Raw genomic sequence first — 20,971 nt, 5'->3', positions numbered from 1 at the left:
ACATGGTCAGTACTTTTCAAGTGTCAGGGACAGGAAGGACAAAGATAGATTGAGGAATTGCCTCAGAGCAAGGAGACATGACAAATGCAACATGGAATTCTGAATTGGATCCTGGACGGGGGGGGGGGGGGGGAAGGATTTTGGTGAACCACTTCATGAAATGGAAATAAGGTCTATAGGCTAAACATCTTGTATCAATGTTAATTTCCTGGCTTTGATCATGTTCCTGTGGTTATGTAATATGTTAACATTGGGGAAGCTGGGTGAAGGGTCAACTGTAACTCCTTGTATGATTTTTAGAGCTTTTTGTAAGTCTCAAATATTTCAAAATTAAAAAATCATTAAACAAGGTAAAAATTTTCTCATAGCAATTTAAAATTCCATGTATATATATGCTAACTGATTACTCAGGAAAAAAAAAAAATGTGCCTGACCGTTTTCTTTTTCGCTGAATTGGGAGCCTGATATTCGATGAGATTAGGACCTAGGTTCTTCTGGTGGTGATTCTACAATTAAGGATTCTCCACACACTTTGTGTCTGTATCTTGCTATTTATCTTTGGGCTATTCTTTCCCCCTTTTATTTAATGCATGATGGTATGAGTGATATTTCATTTCCGAAGAATACTTTTTAAAGAATGATATAGCCATTTTATTTTATTATTTAAATTTTTTTTTCACATTTATTTATTTCAGAAGTGAGACAGTGTGTGAGCGGGGGAGGGACAGAGAGGGAGGACACAGAATCTGAAGCATAGCCATTTTATTTTAAAATGTCAGTATTTAGCAGTATGCCAGAAGTTAGGGTTTTTTTGTGTGTTTTTTGTTTTTTGTGTTTTTTTTTTTTTTTTTGCCACTACACGATAAACAAGATTTTTCGGTTTTATATGTAAGATATGAAAGGGAGACCTGATTTGCCAAAATAATTTTAGGGGGGGTAAACAAAAAAGTCTGAAGACCACTAGTCTTTAAGGCAGGTGGATCCATGGGTCTGGAGTTCAGAGGAGAATCTGTATAGGGCTGTTGTAATCCACACCTGCCCCTGTCTTGTCCCCCAGGGAGCACCTAGGGACATGGGGGCACCCCAGCTTAAACATTCTTGGCCCTCCTGGCAAAACCCATCCACATGCAGGGAGATTTGCGTTGGGGGTTTCAGATGCCTAAGTGAAACGTGAGATCATCTGCTGTTCCCTTTCTCCTTCTTGTTTGGCGTAACTCAGAGTTGACTAGAGTGGTGCCATAATCTACATCTTTGATTTTTTCTACTTTTCCTTTGAGCCATGTAATACTTTTATTGAAAGAGAATTCATTGATAGTATGATTTCAGGATATTTCGAGGGCTTGGAAGGGGATTTCCAAAACCTGCAAAATGTCATCGCTGGAATTTCCATTGCAAATCTGTTCTGAGACTACACTAAGTTCGGAGCGTAGCTCCTGAAAACTTTTGCAAAATACAAGTTCTGTGTCTTCACTTTTGTCAGTGATAGCTTTTCAAATTATTTTTAAGAATCCTTTTATTGTAGGAAATTCAAAATACACAAAATTGGGGAGAATAGGGTGATGAATCCCCATGTACCCATCATTCTGCTTCAGTAGTCCTGAGCGTTCTCTAAATCACGCATTTCTAAATATTATATAGTTCTGTCACTTAGCACATGAGTGGAACTGTTTTTGAAGATAGACCTATTTGCCTTTTAGTAACAAATAAACTTTTTGAAAAGAGAAAGAACAAGGAGATTAAGACTTACCCTGGGCTACTCTTGGCCTGGGCTCTCTTGCACCTGTCTGGTCAGGAAAGTGGTGGCGATGTTGCGTACTCCTTTGGAGTTTAATTCACCTTGACCTATCACTGAGTCAGAAGTAGAATTTGTATGTCAGAGTTAAATGTTGATTATAAAATTATGTGGACCGTGATTGGGAAAAGTGAAAAAAATCTCATCACAAATCATGTTAATATTTATAAAGATATGTATACAAATGATAATAAAATTTTGGAGATAGTGTAACATGTAGAAAAAATTCAAATTGTCCCAAAGGATGTGTAGTGAAGAATAAGTGTTCTTTCTCTACCCGCCACCACTGTCCCGACTGCCCAGTACCATAGTCTGTGCGCTGGAGGCATCACCTAGCACCACTGTCTGACGGACTCTTCAAAATATATTCCAGATTATGTTTCTATTGCTCCGTTATAGTGTAGGAAGACACTGGCTGGAGCTGGCAGGGTTGGTGGCCGCGTGCATAGTGATGTCTCTTTCGCATTCTCTGCCTCCTTGGCACTTCCCCTTGTAGAACACCTGGTCTGGATGCTTCCCCATGAACCTGTTTTTCCTTGGACTCCGTTAACTCTGAATTCTTCTACGGAGTCACATTGTCCTATCTTACGATCTGTTATTTGATTCCTCTTCAACTTACTGTCTTTTCTCATTTTTTATTTTTAAAATGTTTTTCTTCTGCTTTGAACCTGAGACTCCTAACTATATTCCTCTTGCTTTCTTCTTGACTCTCTTTCTGCTTTGGTGATCTCTCATCCGGTCGCTGATCTGTTGTGCCTAACCAGCCACTTGATCGGTCCACGAGCCCATTCAGATTCTCGTCAGTCCGAAGTACAGCTTCCAGAATGCTTCCTATGCGTTGTTTTTCTCCACATCACGGGGTTCAAGTTTAGAGTTGTGTTCGGCTGCAGCGTTGAGGATGAACATGCACGGTAGACGCTTTGTCCTATTCCAGACCTTCCGTACTGAGCACTTCAACATGACCCTTGTTTGCACTGATATTAACCTCCCTGGCCACCTCTTCCGTAAAAGCAAAATTTATTTTCTCCTTTCAGACTCATGCCACCTTTACACCTCTGGCCTCTATCTCATAGTGCTGTTGTATGGACTTGATGAATGAGGCAGTACACAGTTAGTGAATGCAATGGGTAGATCTCAAATTTTTGTTAAAATGCTTTTTCTCTTGTCAAGGAGTTTTTTTGGCTCCTGTTTATTTATAGGCAAGTGTTTACGGGGTGGAAATTGAAGTTACAAGCCGTTTTTAAAAACAGTTTCATTCACTGTTCTCTGAACTGCAGTTAGATGACCCTGCCTACGTAACTACAGCAGTGCCCCCTTATCCGTGATTTCAGTTTCTGCAGCTTCAGTTACGCGCAGCCACTGTGGTCTAGAAGCGGGGCGGGGGGGGGGGGGGGGGGGTCCTCGGTCAGTGGTAGCCTAACGCTACCTCATGCACATCGTTCCATCTCTTCACGCAGGTGTGTTATTATCGCACATCATCGCAAAAAGAGGGATGAGTTCATTTCAATAAGATACTTTGAGAGAGAGACCACATTCACATGACTTTTGAAATCACAATATAGTGTTATAATTGTGCTATTTTATTGTTGACCTCTTACTGTGCTTTTTTTTTGTTTATAAATTAAACTTTATCAAAGGTATGTATGTAAAGGAAAAAACATAGTACCTAGCGGGTTTGGAACTGTCCATGGTCAGGCATGTCCTGGGGATCTTGAAACGTATCCCCCACAGGTAACGGGGGGGTCGATTACTGTGGTCAGAAACTGCCCTACGCCTCAGGTGTTTACTGTGCAAGCTCAAGAGGATAGGAGCTCATGGCTACGATAAGTTCTAATCAAGGAAGCACTAAAGACCACAAGACACTCTGTGGTTTAAGAAGTGACCAGTCTGTGACTTTCTAAACTGTCAACCTGTTTTAAATTTTAATGGTGCTTGAAAAAGATCAAAGGGGAGGGGGCAGGGCCAGTTGTGTGTGGTGTGTTTCCCCACCCCTCCCCCCCAAAACCAGTTCAGCAGTTATTTACCTTTCAAGCAATTAACATAATTACCATTATGCTAAAAAGTAATTTTGGAAAGTTCTGCCCTGAGCTCTTACGACCCCACCGGGACAGTTTTAGTTGGGACTTATCTTTTTGATGGAAGCCTAATTGCAATTTTGGCTTTGTGCACACAAACAGAAGCAGCTAATTGTTTAGGCAAATAGCAGATTAATTTAAATATGCATCCCTAATAAAACAAAAATGGTATCCATTATGGTCCTTGTTCCCATGACGAGGAATATAAATATTCTGTGCAAGTACCATTAGGCGGAGGTCTTAAGGATTGTCGACATTATTTCACAGTGGTAGCACTTTCCTGATATCGAGTAATCTTTACAAAAGCTCACATAAATCAGTTTAAACTCATTTAGATCCCATTTCCACTATGTGCAGTTTCATTACCACACTCTGGCTGGCCTCCTCCGGGAGGTGGGAGGGGCATGTCGCAAACTGGCATGGGTGCCCACCACAGCTGCTGAGCAGGCTTTGTGTCTCCTCAGAAGACTGGCCATCGTTACTCATGTCATTGTTAACAACCGTTCCCCGGTCTAGGGTGAGCTCCGAGTTCCTTCCGCCCTGCTGCCGCTTGTCAGAGCCCCACTCCCGTCTCCTCGATTGGGCCGAGGGCCCTCACTCATTGTGCTCTTCCAGATTTTTTGACAGACCCTTTTTCTTCTTTCGTCTGCATCCGTTTCATATTTCTCGTGAATGAAGTCGTGTTGTCGTGAGGCTGGCACTGGCTCAGAGTTGAACATCCTTCATCCAGCTCTTGAGGTTTCGCCAGGGAGAAAGAAAGACCTCTGCTGTCCTTTTAGTTTTCCCGGTGTGGGGCAAATAAATGGGGGCCGTGAGCTCTGGCGCTTAGGGATCATGGCTTGTTCAGGAAATGATGGCAGTGACCTGCTTTTTAAGTCACTACTGAGGAACTAACTACACAGATCCTCCCTTTGCATTTGCTAAGACATTTTCTCTTGTTTTCCCCTGGCCTGACTTGCAGGATAAGTGTAGTAGACACTTCTGGGGTGTCTCCTAACCCCAGTGAACCTCCTTAGCCCCCGTAAGGGTAGGCACGTTCACAGTGAGTATTTGCATTAGTCTTTGGCCTCGGTTGGACGAGGGTGGGAACCGTAGGCCCGGGGGGCAGCTAATTCATGGATTGGGATGAGCCATTTGGGCCTCACACATTTAGTCTGGGTTCTGTGCTTGGATTAGAAGACTCTGCAGACTGGGGAAGAGCGACAGCTGGTTTGTGGGGGAGACGGAAGAATGAAAACAGCTGCACAGAGAGGCACACAGAACACATGCCCTGCCTTGGTTCTGAATGTCTTCCTAGTCCCTGCTTCAGATTCCTTATGATCTCCAGCTGTACTTCTTGCCTTTGGGTTCCATGAAATAGCCCCATTCCCTCCCAGCCCATTTCCCTTTTGTGTTTGAGTTGCGGTGGATTTTTGTTTCTTAGAACCAGATGTCCCTTGCTAAAACGTAAGACAAACATTTGGCAAACCTTTATTGACAGCCACATTGTCAGTGACGTTCTGAATTCACTGACATAGGCGATACGGAAGAAAAAGGACACAGTTCTGACACTTGAGAGGTCCACACAATATCAAGAGCCAAATCCATATCAGTATTGTTTCTGTGATATAAAATTTGGCCTTTTGAATGAATTTCTATCAGATTTTTAAAAATTATCACTTGTTTGACAAGTGACTCTATTTGGTTCTGACAGGCATTGGCTACTTACTTCTTAATGTCACGTGATGGTTGTGCATCCAGTTCAGCTTGAAGTGTCTAGAGAAATTAGCTGCCCCTTCTTTGGGGATATTAAAATAATTTTATGGCATGATAAAAAGCATATCCATTTTCCCATTGTACTTTGTGTCTTCTGTTATGTGTTACATTTTGGTCATTAAAAAGTTTGTTTCTCTCAGGTGCAGGTTTTGTGAGAATAGGAGTCCTATCCTTTCTGTCTGCCCCCAAACGAGATGCTTGGTAGATGCCACGAGAATATTCACTGCATGCAGTCAGTGACTTTCTTGTTTTATTTTGTCTTATTGCCGCAGTTTCCCGACTACCTAGAACAGTGGCTGGCCCAAAGCCGGGGCTCAGTAAATACTTGATTGTACTATTACATCGATTCCCTTTTGACTAAATGTTGGTTAACGTGGGTGATAGTCAGCTACAATATTAGAAGACATTATTATAATTCAGGTATTCGTAGTTCAAGTCCCTGCAGTTTTGAGGTTGTAAGAGTAGCCACGATGTAACTACTAACGAATAGATTGATCATTTATAAAACTAGCTTCCACCCAAACATCTCTCCCCATTCGCTGCTGAGTCTGTTCCTGCCCACCTTGCCCGGGTGTTTTTGGGTCAAGTGTCCAGCAACACAGTTGCAAAGTGAAATTGCAAATCTTGCAAAAGCTGCAGGATTTAATGTTAAAAGTGATATTGGAAGAGCCCCAGATGCGGTAATTACATGGGTGAGTATACGTGGCTTTTTTTTTTCTTACTATTTAAGTCCTTTTTTAAAGATTAATTGCCTGCTGATGCAAAAGTAATAATGTACATGGGGTTCATCACACACATAGAAACGAAAAGCCTGACAACAGTGGCACAAAGGCTGGGGGGCAGGAAATGGAAGTGTGTGGCAGTGAAGCTCGCCCTCTTCACATGAAGTGGGGCAGTGTCAGTGGAGGGTAGACCGGTAAGTTAAAGATGAATGCTAAAATGCTGACGCATTTGGGCTAAAATAACACAACAAGAGTTTGGGCCAATGAGCCAACAGGGGAACGCAAATGGAATAAACACGTACTCGGTTGAAGCAGATACTCCATCTAAAAGCAGGCAGAAAAAGAGAAAAAGGGAACACAGAACAAATGGGACAAATAGCAAAATGGTAGGAAAAACCCATTCCTGCCCATAACCGCATTAAAGGAAATAGTCTACACACTCCAGTTAGAAACAAGCCCAAGTATATATGCTGTCGACAAGAAACTCATTTCAAATGTGAAGACACAAGGCAAAGAGAAAGGACAGAAAAATATATACAGTGCTAACACCAATCAGGAGAAAGCTGGAATGCCTGTATCCATAGCAGACAAAGAAGATCTCAGAGCAGAGAACACAACTAGGGGTAAAGAGGGACATTTCACACAACGAAGGGTCAATTCATTCAGAGGACGTGACAGTTTCAGATGTTCACACATGTAAAAGTGGTCTTGGAGGACTGTGCTGTCGACAAGGAAGGGGCTGACACGGTTTTATATGCTCAGTAGTTGAAGGGAGTAGAGAGAGTTGATAAAGACACCGACGCTGTAGGAGTCCAGAAAAGAATGTGGCCATTAAATTGAGGGAACCCTAGAATATATTTTCCAAAAAGACCTTTCTTAGGATGGCTCTGTGAAGCTCAACCTCGCAGCAAAGTATATTTTATTGCACAAGATTCTGTTGGAATAGTGATGCCGACAAAACCGAGTAGTTGATTAATAATGAAAAATGTGTTTATAGATAAACTCCATGTGTGCTTAGAGTGAGCCGTGGTTGAGTAACTTCCACATTTGGCAGAATCCAGGCAAGTTTACGTCATTTGCTCGTGGAGCTCATGGTTATTTTATGCACTTGGAGAGGCAGCCGCACATCCCGCACTTTCCCAGCATAATTCCAGCCCAGCCTCATCACATACCAAGTGGCTTTGGACCAGTTGTTTAACCACTCGGAGCTTCTGTTCTCTTTTGTAAATGAGGATAATGATGTTCCTCCCAAAATGGAAGTGAGCACTCAATGAGAGGAGACAAATGAAAATGTCTCACTCTCAAAAGCTCTGTGAAAATTGCAAATTTTGTTTCTCTCGTGACTGTTTATTGTGACGTCTCCGAACAAAGGCAAACACACATAACGCAGAAGTGCTTGGAGGAGGCACATCTTGGACTATGCCTGTCTCCTATTGAATGTGTATTCAGCGTTTTCTGCAGCGTCTCTGTTTCTTCTGAGAGTGGGGAGGACTTGCCAAAAGATTTGCCAGGGGAATGTGTCGTGGAGCCGTGTGTGACCCGCGGGTCCCCTTGGTTTATCGTAATTCTTAGAAAAGAACGCTGTTTTACGTCTGAAGCGACATTTAACTTGAAGAAAGCTCCGCTTCTGTTTGTCATCACCTACCTAGCCTGCTGGCGGTTTCAAAGTCTTTGCAAAGCAGCCCACATGCATTACTTTCTTCTGACTGTATTTATTTAGTACTGAATGATGCTTTATGGTAAGATCTTAAGTTCAAAGCACTTGGATTGCCGAGAGAAGAAACGTGAAAGAGCTTTATCTGTTTTGGGTAATAGGAAGTTGTAGGAAGTAGCATTAGATTTTTGGAGGAGCAACAGAGGGAATTTGCACTATTAGTAGATTGTAAACATGCTTTACAACATGGCAGGCCTTCTGGAACACACGAAAGGTAAAAATGATTGGCCTATTTCCAGCCTTTTGTGTGGCTTTTCCCCTTTCGTCTGTCCAACAGTCCTGTGCAGTAGGTGATGTTATCTTCCGTTTTGTAGATGAAGAGACGGGCCCACAGCTTAAAGTAACTTGCCCAAGACCTTCTGCTAGCAAGTGGTAGAGGTGGATTTGAACTCAAATAGCCACAGACTGTTACTTCTGTACAATCATTTCTCAGGGAACTTTGAAAAATAAAATCAGTGGGAATTGGAGCAGGACGTTATCCAGTATGATGCAGACAGTAATTATTTTCTTGGGTACGTATTGGCAGGGAAAGAAGTGGGTGGGAATGATAAAAAGAATTTGGGTAAGAAGAAGAAAGGCATCCCAGGTACAGAAAAGTTTCTGTTTCTGATAGAAGAATGTAAGTTCCTGTAGACAGACTGCTTCTCAGACTTGAGCGTCTATCCCCAGAGTTTCTGTTGCCCCCAGATCTGCATTTCTAACAAGCCCCCAGGTGATGCTGCAGCTGCTGGGGCTTCTGGTCTGAAGACCACTTGGAAAACTTGGATATCATGCTGTGGACCATTTGAGAAAGGTGGAGACACACAGCCAGTGTGTGTAAGAGGAATTCATCTGGGGAGCAGCATCCAGGGAGCTGGAGAGAGAAGGGTGTGTAGGTAGATCAAGGTTTTTAGCAAGTGGAGGATAGTTAAGCTCACGTTTTATAATGACGGAAAGTAAAGCATCAGTGCTCACTGCGGCTGAAGAGGGTGGTGTGAGGAAGGATGTAAACTACGAGTTAGTGGCTGTTTTCAGATCTTGCTGGCACCTAGAACAGTGCCCCGTATATAACATGCTCGGTAATTTTCTGCCTGATATCTCACGCTTGCTAGAATGGCTGTCGTCAAAGACCAGGGATGACAGATGCTGGTGAGGATGTAGAGAGAAAGGAGCCCTCGTGCATTGTCGGTGGGGATGTAAATTTGTGCAACCACTGGAAAACGGTATGGAGGTTCCCCAAAAAATGAAATCTAGAACTCTGGATTTCATAGGGTCCAGCCATTCCACTTCTGGGTATATGTCCAAAGGAGATGAAGTCACTGTCCCGAAGGACCGTCTGCACCCCACGTGCACTGCAGCATTAGCATTATTCATGACAGCCAAGACGTGGAAACAGCGTGAGTGTCCATTGACAGTTGAACAGATAAAGAAATTGTGGCATACGTGTCCAACGGAATACTATTCAGCCGTGAAAATTCCGCTATTGGCAACAACATGGGTGAACCTTGAGGGCGTTATGCTAAGTGAAATAAGTCCGAGGAAAAACAAATGCTGTATGATCTCACTTATGTGTGGAATCTAAAAACAAACAAACAAACGAAACCCTCAGAAACAGAGAACAGATTTGTGATTCCTGGGGACGGAGGTGTGGGAAAAATCAGTGAAGGTGGTCAAAAGGTGTCCAAGCTTCCAGTTAGAAGATAAGTTCTGGGGATCTAACTTACAACATGATGACCACAGTTAATACCATACCGTGTATTTGAAAGTTGCTAAGAGAGTAGATTTTAAAAGTGCTCATTCTAAGGAAAAAGAAATTTGTTAACTGTGTGAGGTGATGGCTATTAACTAATAATGTACTATGGTAATCATTTTACAGTATATGCATATATCAGACTGTTGTGTCGTACAACTTATATGTCAACTATAATCAATAAAACTGGGAAAGATTATTTGTTGCATGAATGGACAATTAAGAGAATGAATTAGCGCCATATGTTCAAAATATTCAGCAATTGATGTGTGTCCTGCTATTGTTAAGTTTGTCTCATAAAAACATTTTATAAAATTTATCTTTTTAGTAAAAATAATTTTAGGGAAAATCTTCAGAATAGACAAGTGGATATATAGTAAAATGCCCTCCTACTCTTGTCCCTTCTCTTTGGTTTCTTTCCTTCAATGCCAAGCACTGGTAACAGTTTCTTGTGTATCCTTCCATACATGAGGATAGTCTGTGTATACGTTTGTGTGTGTGTGTGTAAATTTTTTAAAACACGAAAGTAGTATAACCTGCTATACCACTACTCTGTCCTTCACTTTTTTCATTTAATAATATATTTTGTTGATCTTTCAGATAGCTTATGTATAAGTCTGACACAGTCTTTTTAACTCCTCATTTTATTTAAATTTCTAACTGTGGTGCACATTTAGATAGCTTCTAATCTTTTGACATAATGGAAAACATTTCAGCGACTATCCTATAGACATTCGTAATTTGCTACGTATCATCAAATTGCCTCCCAAGTTGGGTGAATTAGTTTATATCTCCACCAACAATTTAAGATAGAGCCTAGGGTGCCTGGGTGGCTTTGTCAGTGAAGCATCTGACTCAGTCAGTTTTGGCTCAGGTCATGATCTCATGGTTTAGTTGTGAGATCGAGCCCCAGGTCAGGCTCTGCACTGACAGCGTGGGGCCTGCTTGGGATTCTCTCTCCCCGCCCCGCTCTCTCTGCCCCTCTCCCCCCTCAAAATAAATAAGCATTTAAAAAAATAGAGCCTATTTCCCTATAGCCTCAACAACAAAATGTTTTATGAAATTTTTCATCTTTGTCAATTTGATGGATGAAAAATAATATTCTGTTACCGTTTTTGTGTTTTTCTTTTTTTTTTTTTAGTGTTTTATTTTTTCTTAGAGAGCGCGTGCGCTTGCCCGTGAACGGGGGTGGGGGGGGGGGGGGGGGCAGAGCAAGAGAGGGACACAGAATCCGAAGCAGGCTCCAGGCTCTGAGCTGTCAGCACAGAGCCCGATGCAGGGCTCGAATGCATGAACCATGGAATCATGACCTGAGTTGAAGTCAGATGCTCAGCCGACTGAGCCACCAGGCGCCCCCGTTTTTGTATTTTTCTAATTGTGAGTGAATTTTTGCATTTTTCTTACGTTTGTACATCAGTTGTATTTCTTTTACTGTGACTAGCATGCTCTTGTCCTTTGCTCACTTTCCAATTGCTTTTTTTTCCCTTATTGGACCTGAGAAGCTCATTGTTAAGGAAATCGGCCCTGGGTTGTATGTGATGCAAATTTGTCATTTACCTTTTAACTTTCTTTATATTGCATGATTACTTTATAATTGTGCGTTTTAAGCAAATCTAAAATTACCTGCGCTGTTTTTCTCTACGTAGGGTTTCTTAATATCTGGGATCTAAGGACCGGAAAGTATCCCATCCATCGTTTTGAGCATGACGCAAGAATACAGGCACTAGCCCTCAGCCAGGAAGATGCAACGGTTGCCACAGCTTCCGCTTTTGATGTTGTAATGTTGCGCCCCAACGACGAGGGCTACTGGCAAATCGCGGCAGAGTTCGAAGTTCAGAAACTGGTGAGCTTCTTAGCCCAGTCACTTGATTCTCCATTCTTAGAACCTCTGGGTCCGATCAAACAGATAGTAATGATGTCGGCAGCTCCCATTCCCTCGGGCTTCCTGGGGGCCTTACCTTTCCAAATCTCACTGCAGCCTTGCAAAATAGGTAGATAGTATTCTTTTTCCCCATTTACCAAAAAGCCAGTAGAGGCTGAGAGCAGTGTATCGGCTTGCCCCGGATCTCAGAGCTAGGAAGCTGAGATTCAGACCTCGGGGCTGACCTCCTGGCCAGGGGTTTCTCGTCACTGTGGTCCTCAGCCTCCTTCACCTAAAATGAGATGTTCGCCTCTGGGAATGTGAGCTCGGTTTCTGGCCTATCATGTCCGTGAAAATGATGAAAATGAATTCAGTGGTACCTTCCCAGTCCATATGGGAGGGAAGATTTCCGTCCTACACTTTCTTCCGCCTCAGATTTTCTCACCTGGAATTAAGAGTAACTCCTGAGTGAAAACAAGTTTAAGTCAGTGTTAATTGGGGAGCCGAGTTCCAGGATGTCATGCGTGAAGCTCAGCCAACCTGAAGCGTTCTTTACGTCAAGCTTATCTCCATACTCAGTTACACGTGAGCCTCCACTTTTATACGGTGGGAGGTGATTCTGCGGTAAGAAGGAAGTGCTCCAATCTGCGCTAAATTTGGGTTTAATGTAAACAAACTTGATTTGGGCGCTAGTAGAGTGAGCAGAAAAGCCAGTGTTGAATAACGAATTGGTGGTCTGATCCGAAACATCCTGTTTTTCTGCCTTTTCCCCCTGGTGGAGATCTTGTTAGCCTTGAGTAACTAAAAAGCCATGATGTCAGCACTTCGCCTGCATAAGCTTCTTGTCTCTCTAATGACCAGTTTCTGCCCTGTGGGTGGTGTTCCCCCCAAACCGTCTGATGCTCCTCTCGGGGGTTTTACTAGAAAAATGTGAAGGACCATCTTTCTTTGTTCTCAAAACTACCGCAGTGCTTATTATTTGGTCTCTGCCTAAAGAACATTCTAGACCAGCAATAATTATATGAATGCAGACAGTTACTTAAGATGTGAGTTGCTCCGTAGAGTGTAAATCCTGCCTTGGCAATAAAGTGGCATCCTGGCACCCGCTGGAAGCTTTTTGAAGGCGTTTACAGCTTCTGGCAAATGGCACCACCACAGTCATTCTGAGCCTCTTGGTCTGTCAGAAGTCCAACAGTAAAGTGAAACTAAACAGCTAGGCTGAGGATGTTAATTTTAGGGAAATAAGAAATGACTTTTAGAATGGGGGGGAGAGGAAGCAAGCCACGACTGCTTGGCAGCATAGGCCTCATTTCTCATCTCGGATGAGGGGCTGCCGGGCCTCCCTGAAAAAGGTGCCCCCTGGCCCGGCCCTGCGGGCCACTTTTGTCTTCCCAGGTGGGCTCCCCGAATCACAATGGCCATCTTCCCTGGGTTGCAGCACTGGCCTAGCCCTTCCGTCCTTCCTTTGTGATGAGTCCTCAGCTGGGCAGGTTGGGGGGGGGGGCAGCACTCACACTCACACTCTTGGGCCCGAGGATTAACAGCAGAGGCCCCCGGATGTATACTGTCCCTCCAGCTCCTCTGGACAGTCCTTAGGATTCAGGCTTTTGAACTCGTTTGGCTTCTTGTCAGGGCCACGCTGTCCTTTCACGCGGTGGTTTTCACGATTGTACGCTGAGATTTTACTCAAGGAGGTGAAAACCTGGTGTGAAATGTGCTCGGGAGAAATGTGCCACTTAGGAGAAATGTGCCACTTAGGGACGTAGAAAAGCAAGTGATGCCTGAAGGGAGCGCCTTGTTGCCGTGCAGATCGGAGGCAGCGGTCGCGCTAATGCGGTCAGGAGTACCGTGGCGGGGGTATCGTACCCTCGATGACCTGGAAACCAGCAGAGGACGGATAACGCCGCTTTTTAGCCTTTTAGCTGCACATTTCTGGTACCTGCACAAATGCTAAAATGTGAATTTTGCTAATTGGGAACCGAGGGGATTTGATTCAGTTTCTTGTAAAAAAAGAAAACAAGGAAACTTAATATTTTGAATAGTTCTTATACTCTCATGTTTCAGAATTTAAAAGGCAGTAAGGTTTGTGGGAGAAATCTCTCTTCCACCCCATCCAAGAACTCTGTTCCCTCTTTGCAGGCAGCCGTCCTTAGCAGATTTATGCTTGCACAAGCCACGCACACCGTGTTCCCTCTGCCCCCCTCCACGCACGTTAGTGCGCCGTGAATCCTGCTACTCCCCTTCCTTGCTTTTTGTCCCCAAATTTATCTTGGAGATGATTCCATTTTGTATCATGCTTTTTTCTGTGACTGCATGGTATTCCTGTTAATTAGCCCCTTAGTAAGGCATGTGTAGTAGGTGTTTCCAGTTTTTAGCTATGACAGCATCGTGCTACAGCAGATGACCTTGTATGCAGTTGTGTGTGTGTGTGTGTGTGTGTGTGTGTGTGTGTGTGTGTGTTTACTTGTAAGTAAATTCCTAGGACTGACTTGCTGGTTCAGTGCGTATGTGTGTTTGACATCATGGTAAGTATTGCCGGATTTCCCTCTAGAGAAGCTGGACTAGGTTACATCCCACCGACCATAAGTGGGATCCACAAATATGGTTGTGTCGCCTCTACTTCCGGACCGGTGTCCTATCAGGCTAATGGCTTTTACTGCTCTGACTGGTAAAAATGGTGTCTCGGTGAATTTTTACTTCGTATTTCTCTCATTAGGAACATACTGTGTTTCTTTTACAAAGAGCATCTCTTGATTAGTGTAGGAACTGTGTTCTCCTTTCCTATGAACTGTTTCTTTGCCCATCTTTTTCTGTTAGGTCGCTGGTCTTAGTGACCTATGGGAGGCATCGTGTGTTTTTTGACCAAGTAACGATGAACTGGAGGTGAGACCTGACAGACTGTGTAACTCTTCCCCGTTCACAGGTTGACTACCTTGAAATCGTTCCAGATACCGGAAGGTATCCTGTGGCAGTGGCCACAGCTGGAGATCTGGTATACCTGCTGAAAGCTGAAGACTCTGCCAGAACCCTCCATTACGTCTATGGCCAGCCGGTCACATGTCTGGATGTCTCAGCCAACCAGGCTGCTTTTGGTGTGAAGAGTCTGGGATGGGTATACGAAGGAAACAAGGTACAGAAATAGTAAGGTGTACGATCAACGAAAAAGAACATCGATTTTTATTTTTTAGAAGGCAATTAAAAAATTAAGGCTCTCTGATATTACATATTTTTAAGATGTATTCAGACCATTCAGACCATATACATTTAGCATGGTAAAAAAAAAAAAAACAGACCCTGAAGCTCTTCTAAAGGATGTAAAATGGAAAGTAATTGTCTCCTTTCTCCTCCCTTCCCCCAGCCCCATTCCACAGAAGAAACTAAGCATTTTTTAGGTATCAAGAAAAATTTAATGTGTTTAGAAGTACATTTATGCACCAAAAACCGTATTTGTGGAAATGCGATTGTAGTATACATGTGTTCTGTACCCAACGTTTTTATTCAGTAATAAGCCTTGGAGGGCATTCCACGTCACCACATACCATGCTCCGTCTCGCTAGGATTCTGGCGTAGGCTTACAACCCATGGTCTGTGTATCTAGCCCCCTCGCTGGTGGGCATTTAGGTCACTTTCACTGTCTCGGCAATTACAGGCAGTGCTACGATGCATATTGCAACTCTCGCGAGTCCTTGTGTGGTCGATCTCTGGGATAGATTCCCGGCGGTTGTGTTGCCTGGGCAGAAGGTATACACTCAGGATGGTGGTAAGGGTTGCAGCAAGATTTGCATTCTCACCAGTAGTGCATAAAAGTGCCTTCTGATAATCCTTGAGCCAGAATTAAGGAGACAAGTTTGTAATCGAAATTCTTTGCATGATGACTAAATTTTATCACTACCTAGCATTTTACTAGCCTGACTGTAAGCCAAGTAGTTAGTCTTAAACTTGATTTATAGAACTCTTTCTCTTCCAGTGGAATCGGGAGAAAGGGATTCAGTTTTTTATTTTGTTTTGCTTTGTTTTTCTCCAATTTTCCTGCTCTTGACCCTGCTGCCTATGGGTACAGTCCCTGGGAAGGAACTTCCCTGAGCCAGCGGCTCCTCTGACAGCACCCTTCTCCTTCGGGAAGGAAGCCCTTCTCCACAGAGCAGCACGGGAGCTGGAGGCGCCGACTCTGGATGCACACAGCCTGAGTTTCAGTACCAGCTCGGTAGTAACCTACCGCCCTGTGTGACCTTAAGCAGGTGGCTTAACCCTCTTCATGCCCCAGGGAGTTCAGAACAGTGGCTACTTGGTAAAATTGTAGGGTTAAATGAAAACCTGTCTGTAAAGCTTTAAGCGTGGTGCCTGGCGAGCGAGCATTACCATCACGGTGCTTTTATTTCCTCCCCTCATAGTTTAAGTCTGGCCTCTGGTTGTGGTTTTTACATACTGTTTCCCCTTTGTGTAGCCCCCTGTAAGGTCAGATCTCATTCATTTAGATGTTCACTGGTTTTGCAACTTAGTAAGTGCTCAAAGAATTGAAGCATCCTGGATTCCACGGACCTCTTCTTCGTTCAGGAAGAGGCAATAAAGTGGCAGAAAATATGTGTGGCTTATTGTAACCTCACTGTGACAACGGACTCCCTTTGTGCTCAAGTTGGCCTGTTTTGTTGGAGCACATTCACAGCTTAGCTGGCGAGATAGACGATGATAGAATTGTGCTGTGCCTTCCTAGGAAGTGGGGGAGGGGACCACAGTTGGTGTCCTAAGGCAGTTTCCTTTCTCGGGCTTTGAGAACACCTTCTTTTCTGGTCCCCACTGAGCTCATTTGTTGAGAGAAGAGAGACTGCTTGCTTTCTGACTTTTCATCCATCATACTTTCAGGCTTTGGTTCTCATTTATTTCTCAAGTTCTCGGCATAGTGAGATGATAGTTATATTTAGCACTAGCCTGGTTTAAATTTGTCATACTTTAATAAATTTTTCATAAACAGGCCCTCTTTCTCTTTGACTTACGTGAGTGGATATATTTGAGAAACCAGCAAAGGGGCAGAGTGTTGAGCTCAAATTTAGGCCGGGTGCATCCTTTCAACATCGATGTAAGAAAGTGCTGTTTGGGATGCCTTTTGGGTTTTTCAACCCAGTTAAAAGCATTGATTATAAGAATCAGCTGATTAATCTATTCATTTTATGAAAATCCATTTTTAAAAGTTTCTAGTCCCTCAAATAAGTGATTACCCGGTATTTTTCATCGGGGTTTTAAAATGAAGAGTGGAAATAAATTTGCTACAAGAGCGTGTTTAACAACCTCTTCGAAATCTGACGGTAGCATTAGTCATCCAAATATTTTGTGAGTGCGGCTTCAAACCCTCCATCACTTGTGTGGGTGGAGAGTCGGTTGTTGTTCGTAGTTTGGTAATAACTTTGCATGGGGCTGTTTCTCCGACATGAGTGCCGCCCACGGGAACGTGAGGGAAGCCAGGCTTTCCCTATGAAACTTCCCTCATTTTTGAGGAGGCAGCACTTTCCGTCTGATTGCGTTTAATGGATTGTCTGCTTCCTGAGAAAAACCTGCATTTTTCGGAATTGAATTTGTCATGTGATATCTCTGTGTGAATTAAGCCATGTTATGGGTGACGCTGTGAGATTTTAGTGTCCTCCTGCTATCCTATATTGTACTATCATAATTCCCAAACAGTCTCATGGGCGATGCTCGGTGTCACCGTGCTTGGAGTACCATGTTTTGGCTACATCTGTGCTGTGGCCCGGCCGCATGTGGCCCAGCACGTTTTATTAGGTTGATGCGAGACCATTACCAGTAGAGTTTGCCTGGAGCTATATACACAGGGGGGTTTGTGTCTGTGCCTCTGGCCTGTATATTTAGGATTCAGATGAAAGCTTTATGAGAACAGAGAGTTTGGTTTATCTTCGTTTTTACTGATACAGAACTGGGGTTTAGTTATAATCCGTTATTGATTAACTGTGATCAAAGCGGACAGTGAAGTCCAAATACTGACACAGAATTTGAGTCAGCAACCAGAATTTCCCTAACCTGTAGAAGTATTCCAGAGGCGTTATTTTTGTTTAGCAGGAGAACATCCTTGCACCGTATGATGATCACATTAGCATTTTATAGGCACCACAGCTGTCTGAGCATCAAGTAATAATGGTTCAAATCCATCCATTCACACATCTAGCCAGCCAGCCGGACGTGTGTTCGGCACAGAGAGTTACAGAACACCAGTTGTGTTCCTGGCATTGGAGCTTGACAACGACATTCTGCATAGACTTCAACAAATTGGCACTTGTCAAGAACCTAGCCCTCTTACTACACGTAGTCTCCTAAGGCAATGAAACACGGAACATAGCAGAAATGTATTTAGTCTTAAGAAGAGGCTTGTAGGAGCCTCTGGGTGGCTCAGTTGGTTGAGTGTCCAACTCTTAATTTCGGCTCAGGTCGTGATCTCACAGTCGTAAGATTGAGCCCCGCTGCATGGGATTCTCTCTCCCCCCTCTCCCCCCTCTCTCTGCCCCTCTGCCACTCACGTGCTCTCTCAAAACAAATAAATAAGCTTTTTAAAAAATTAAAAAGAAAAGGCTTGTAAACACAGCTGGTTGTTCAGCTATTTCCGGCTCAGGTAGGAGGGTTCGGAGAGAGAGAGAGTAGTGTCCCAGTACATCTTGGTTTGCCTGTGTGCAAGGATCCCCAGACTTAGGGGTTCCAGAGTTTTGATATCGCCTTCTTGGGCTCTTACCTTCATTGGCATCGATGACCTGAAAGGTAGCCATTGCCAAGTGACTGAAGGAAAAAAGATGTGGTTGTGATTACTCTGGCCTCTCCATCATGCTGCCGTGTAAAAATCAGTGTCACCTCTGTTAACATCCCTCTAAAATTTGTTTGTATGTCTCACATTTCCTGACTCTGTCAAAAATACTTCCTCCGTGAGAATGGTATTTATGATACCATATTATCTTTATTAATTCTTTCGCTGCTTGAATTAAATTTTGCTCTCAGAGGTAGAGGGTTAGAAGATAGAATTGCCTCATTTAAGAGCATTATGTTGATGATGAGCCTCATGCCTCATAAAGGAAAGAGAGAGACCCACTTAGGGCTCTTAGCGTCATTCTATGTATTTGGACATATTTCCTAATTTAGTTCTGAAGTACTTGGCATTCGATGGCAGATTGTATTAAGCAGCATGCGGCGCGCATCCTAATCAGGGAGATGCGAGTGAAGTAATCCAGAAGGCTGGAATATGTTTGACAAGGACGCTTGCTTGGCCCTGCTGCCTCAGCTTACATCACGCTGGAAAATAATTGCTAACGTCTCCTATGATAATCATTCCCTGTACGTGGACGTGAAAAGACTCTGGATTGGTTGCTTGTACTCATCACAAGTTGAAATATCTGTCTGAGAGAGCCTTCGGAATCAGAAACACAGCGCCTGTGGATTCGGGCGCTGCTCTCCCATACCTACACCAGAAGAGGACGTCCATTTTTTGCTCAAGGTTCTATTGCAGAGAATAAAAGCTTGGTATTTCACAAGCAGGATGACCGATTTAAAATTTAAAGTTCACAAAGTAAATGGCCAATTTTCTTTTCACTCTCACCTTGAAAGCTTTAACTATATATCTGTATGTTTTGTTCTTGGAGAAATTTAAGAAAATAGCTCTTGAAGACCAGTTTTCTGGGTTCCCGAGTGAGGCTGACCATCATTTTTGCTGTTGCGGTTTTTTTTTTGTTTTTTTTTTTTTGCATTTTTGCTGTTGCCGTTGTTAATGACTGCTTATCGCACACATACCTTAAAGCTGAATTTCTGACCAGCACTGGAAACAGATGAATCACACATGACATCTACGTGGGGGGTTACAGCCTTGCGGGCCTTACCAACAACTTAGCAACATAAAGGTGGTTTTCACCTCACCAAAATGGACCCGAGGCCCTGTGGGGGCCCTCTTCCTGATGTTGTTGAATTTCAGGGTAATGAAAAGTTCTACAGATAAATAGAGGATGATTGGACCTTCAAACGCAAAAAAAAAAAAAGAAAAAAGAAAAAAAAAAAGAAAAAGAAAAACCAAAAAGCACCCAAATGCATTTTGGACACGTTTTAGTATTAAAATGGTGTCAGGAGGTGATATAATTATTCTATATTGTTAATAATAATACATGTCGTGAAAGCCTTGGAGCACCTCCCTAGCCCTGGGGTTTCTCAGGACAGAGCACAGAACCTCTGACTTTAGAGACCTTCGAGACTGCCTCTGATATCCTGTGCAGCCATGGCAGGTGATTCTGCATTTCTTGGGAGTACTGCTGCTCACGGAAGCTAAGAGGGCTTGAGGGTCTCTAGCGGTCCTGAATCACTGCTGAGAGGGAGTGACAAAGTCGGAGAAAGGAAGTACAGGGGAAAGTGTTTTCAGCTCCATTCAAGAAGCTCTGTAACCACTGGGGACTCAGCAAGGGTTCTGGAGTCAGTTACACCTTAGGCAGGTCACTTGCACGCCTCAGGCTCCCCGTTTAGAAAGGGAAAAGACGTGGCAAAGGCAGGTGGTGGGCTTTGCACATGGCTGGTGCTCAGCACTTGTCAGTTTCCTCCTTGGCCTCCCCCCCCTCCCCCCAGCTTTAGGTCAAGTGGGAGTTCTTCAGGAGAGCCTGGGCCAGGTGCAAGTCCAGACAGAGACATCAGGCCTGGAGGAGGGAGTTTGGGAGGGGGGAGAGCAGCATTGGGGTGACACGGGCCCGCCGGAACACAGGGGCCCAGGGGCTGGTGCGGGGCTGGTGCGGGGCTGGTGCGGGGCTGGGCTAGGGCCGTACTTGTAGTAATAGCAGTCTGTGGTGCTTCCCAAGATTCATTGTCCCGAAAATTGTTCTGGAAGAATACATTTAGAATAGATAAGGGATGGACCCACTTAGCTTCTTGCAGAACTACTGGAGTAAGTTAATGTGAATGCCGAGTCCCTTTGTGTCAAAAGCCTTATCGGAGAGGGCTGGAGGGCTGGCGCTGTGTCTCACACATCTTTGTCTTTGCTCACATTTGCTTGATTTTTGTACACCAGTGACATTTGTATCATTTTGGAAGTTTTAAAAACATTGACCAGCATTCTTGAAGTTCTAAGCAAGATTACAAGATGTATATAATCATCGTTGCCTTTCTTCTCTTTTGCCCCTTGAATTAGCTTAGAGTTTTATTTAGGGCCTAATTTTCTCTCTCTCTCTTTTTTAACTGAGATATAGCCGACATGCAGTGTCGTATTAGTTTCGGGTGTTCCACATAGTGATTTAACACGTCTGTACATTCGGTTATTCTGTCTGTCCGCATACAGTGTTTTTACAGTATTACTACATTTCCTG

At 43.6% G+C, this 20,971-nt stretch overlaps 1 protein-coding gene across 1 annotated transcript in view; it reads left to right on the top strand.

Moving 5' to 3' along the window:
* Positions 1-20,971, top strand: part of FBXW8 (F-box and WD repeat domain containing 8) — a 118,182-nt gene that overhangs the window by 66,561 nt on the left and 30,650 nt on the right. Inside the window, exons 6-7 of the mRNA XM_049619275.1 lie at positions 11,434-11,630; positions 14,572-14,778. Coding sequence (XP_049475232.1) covers positions 11,434-11,630; positions 14,572-14,778 — 404 coding nt within the window. The remainder of the gene's footprint in view (positions 1-11,433; positions 11,631-14,571; positions 14,779-20,971) is intronic.

Source organism: Panthera uncia (genome assembly GCF_023721935.1).
Source record: "Panthera uncia isolate 11264 chromosome D3 unlocalized genomic scaffold, Puncia_PCG_1.0 HiC_scaffold_8, whole genome shotgun sequence".
In the NCBI taxonomy this organism is placed as follows: Eukaryota; Metazoa; Chordata; class Mammalia; order Carnivora; family Felidae; genus Panthera; species Panthera uncia.
Note: the sequence above shows the minus strand (reverse complement) of the source record. Positions and strands in the feature narration are given on the sequence as shown.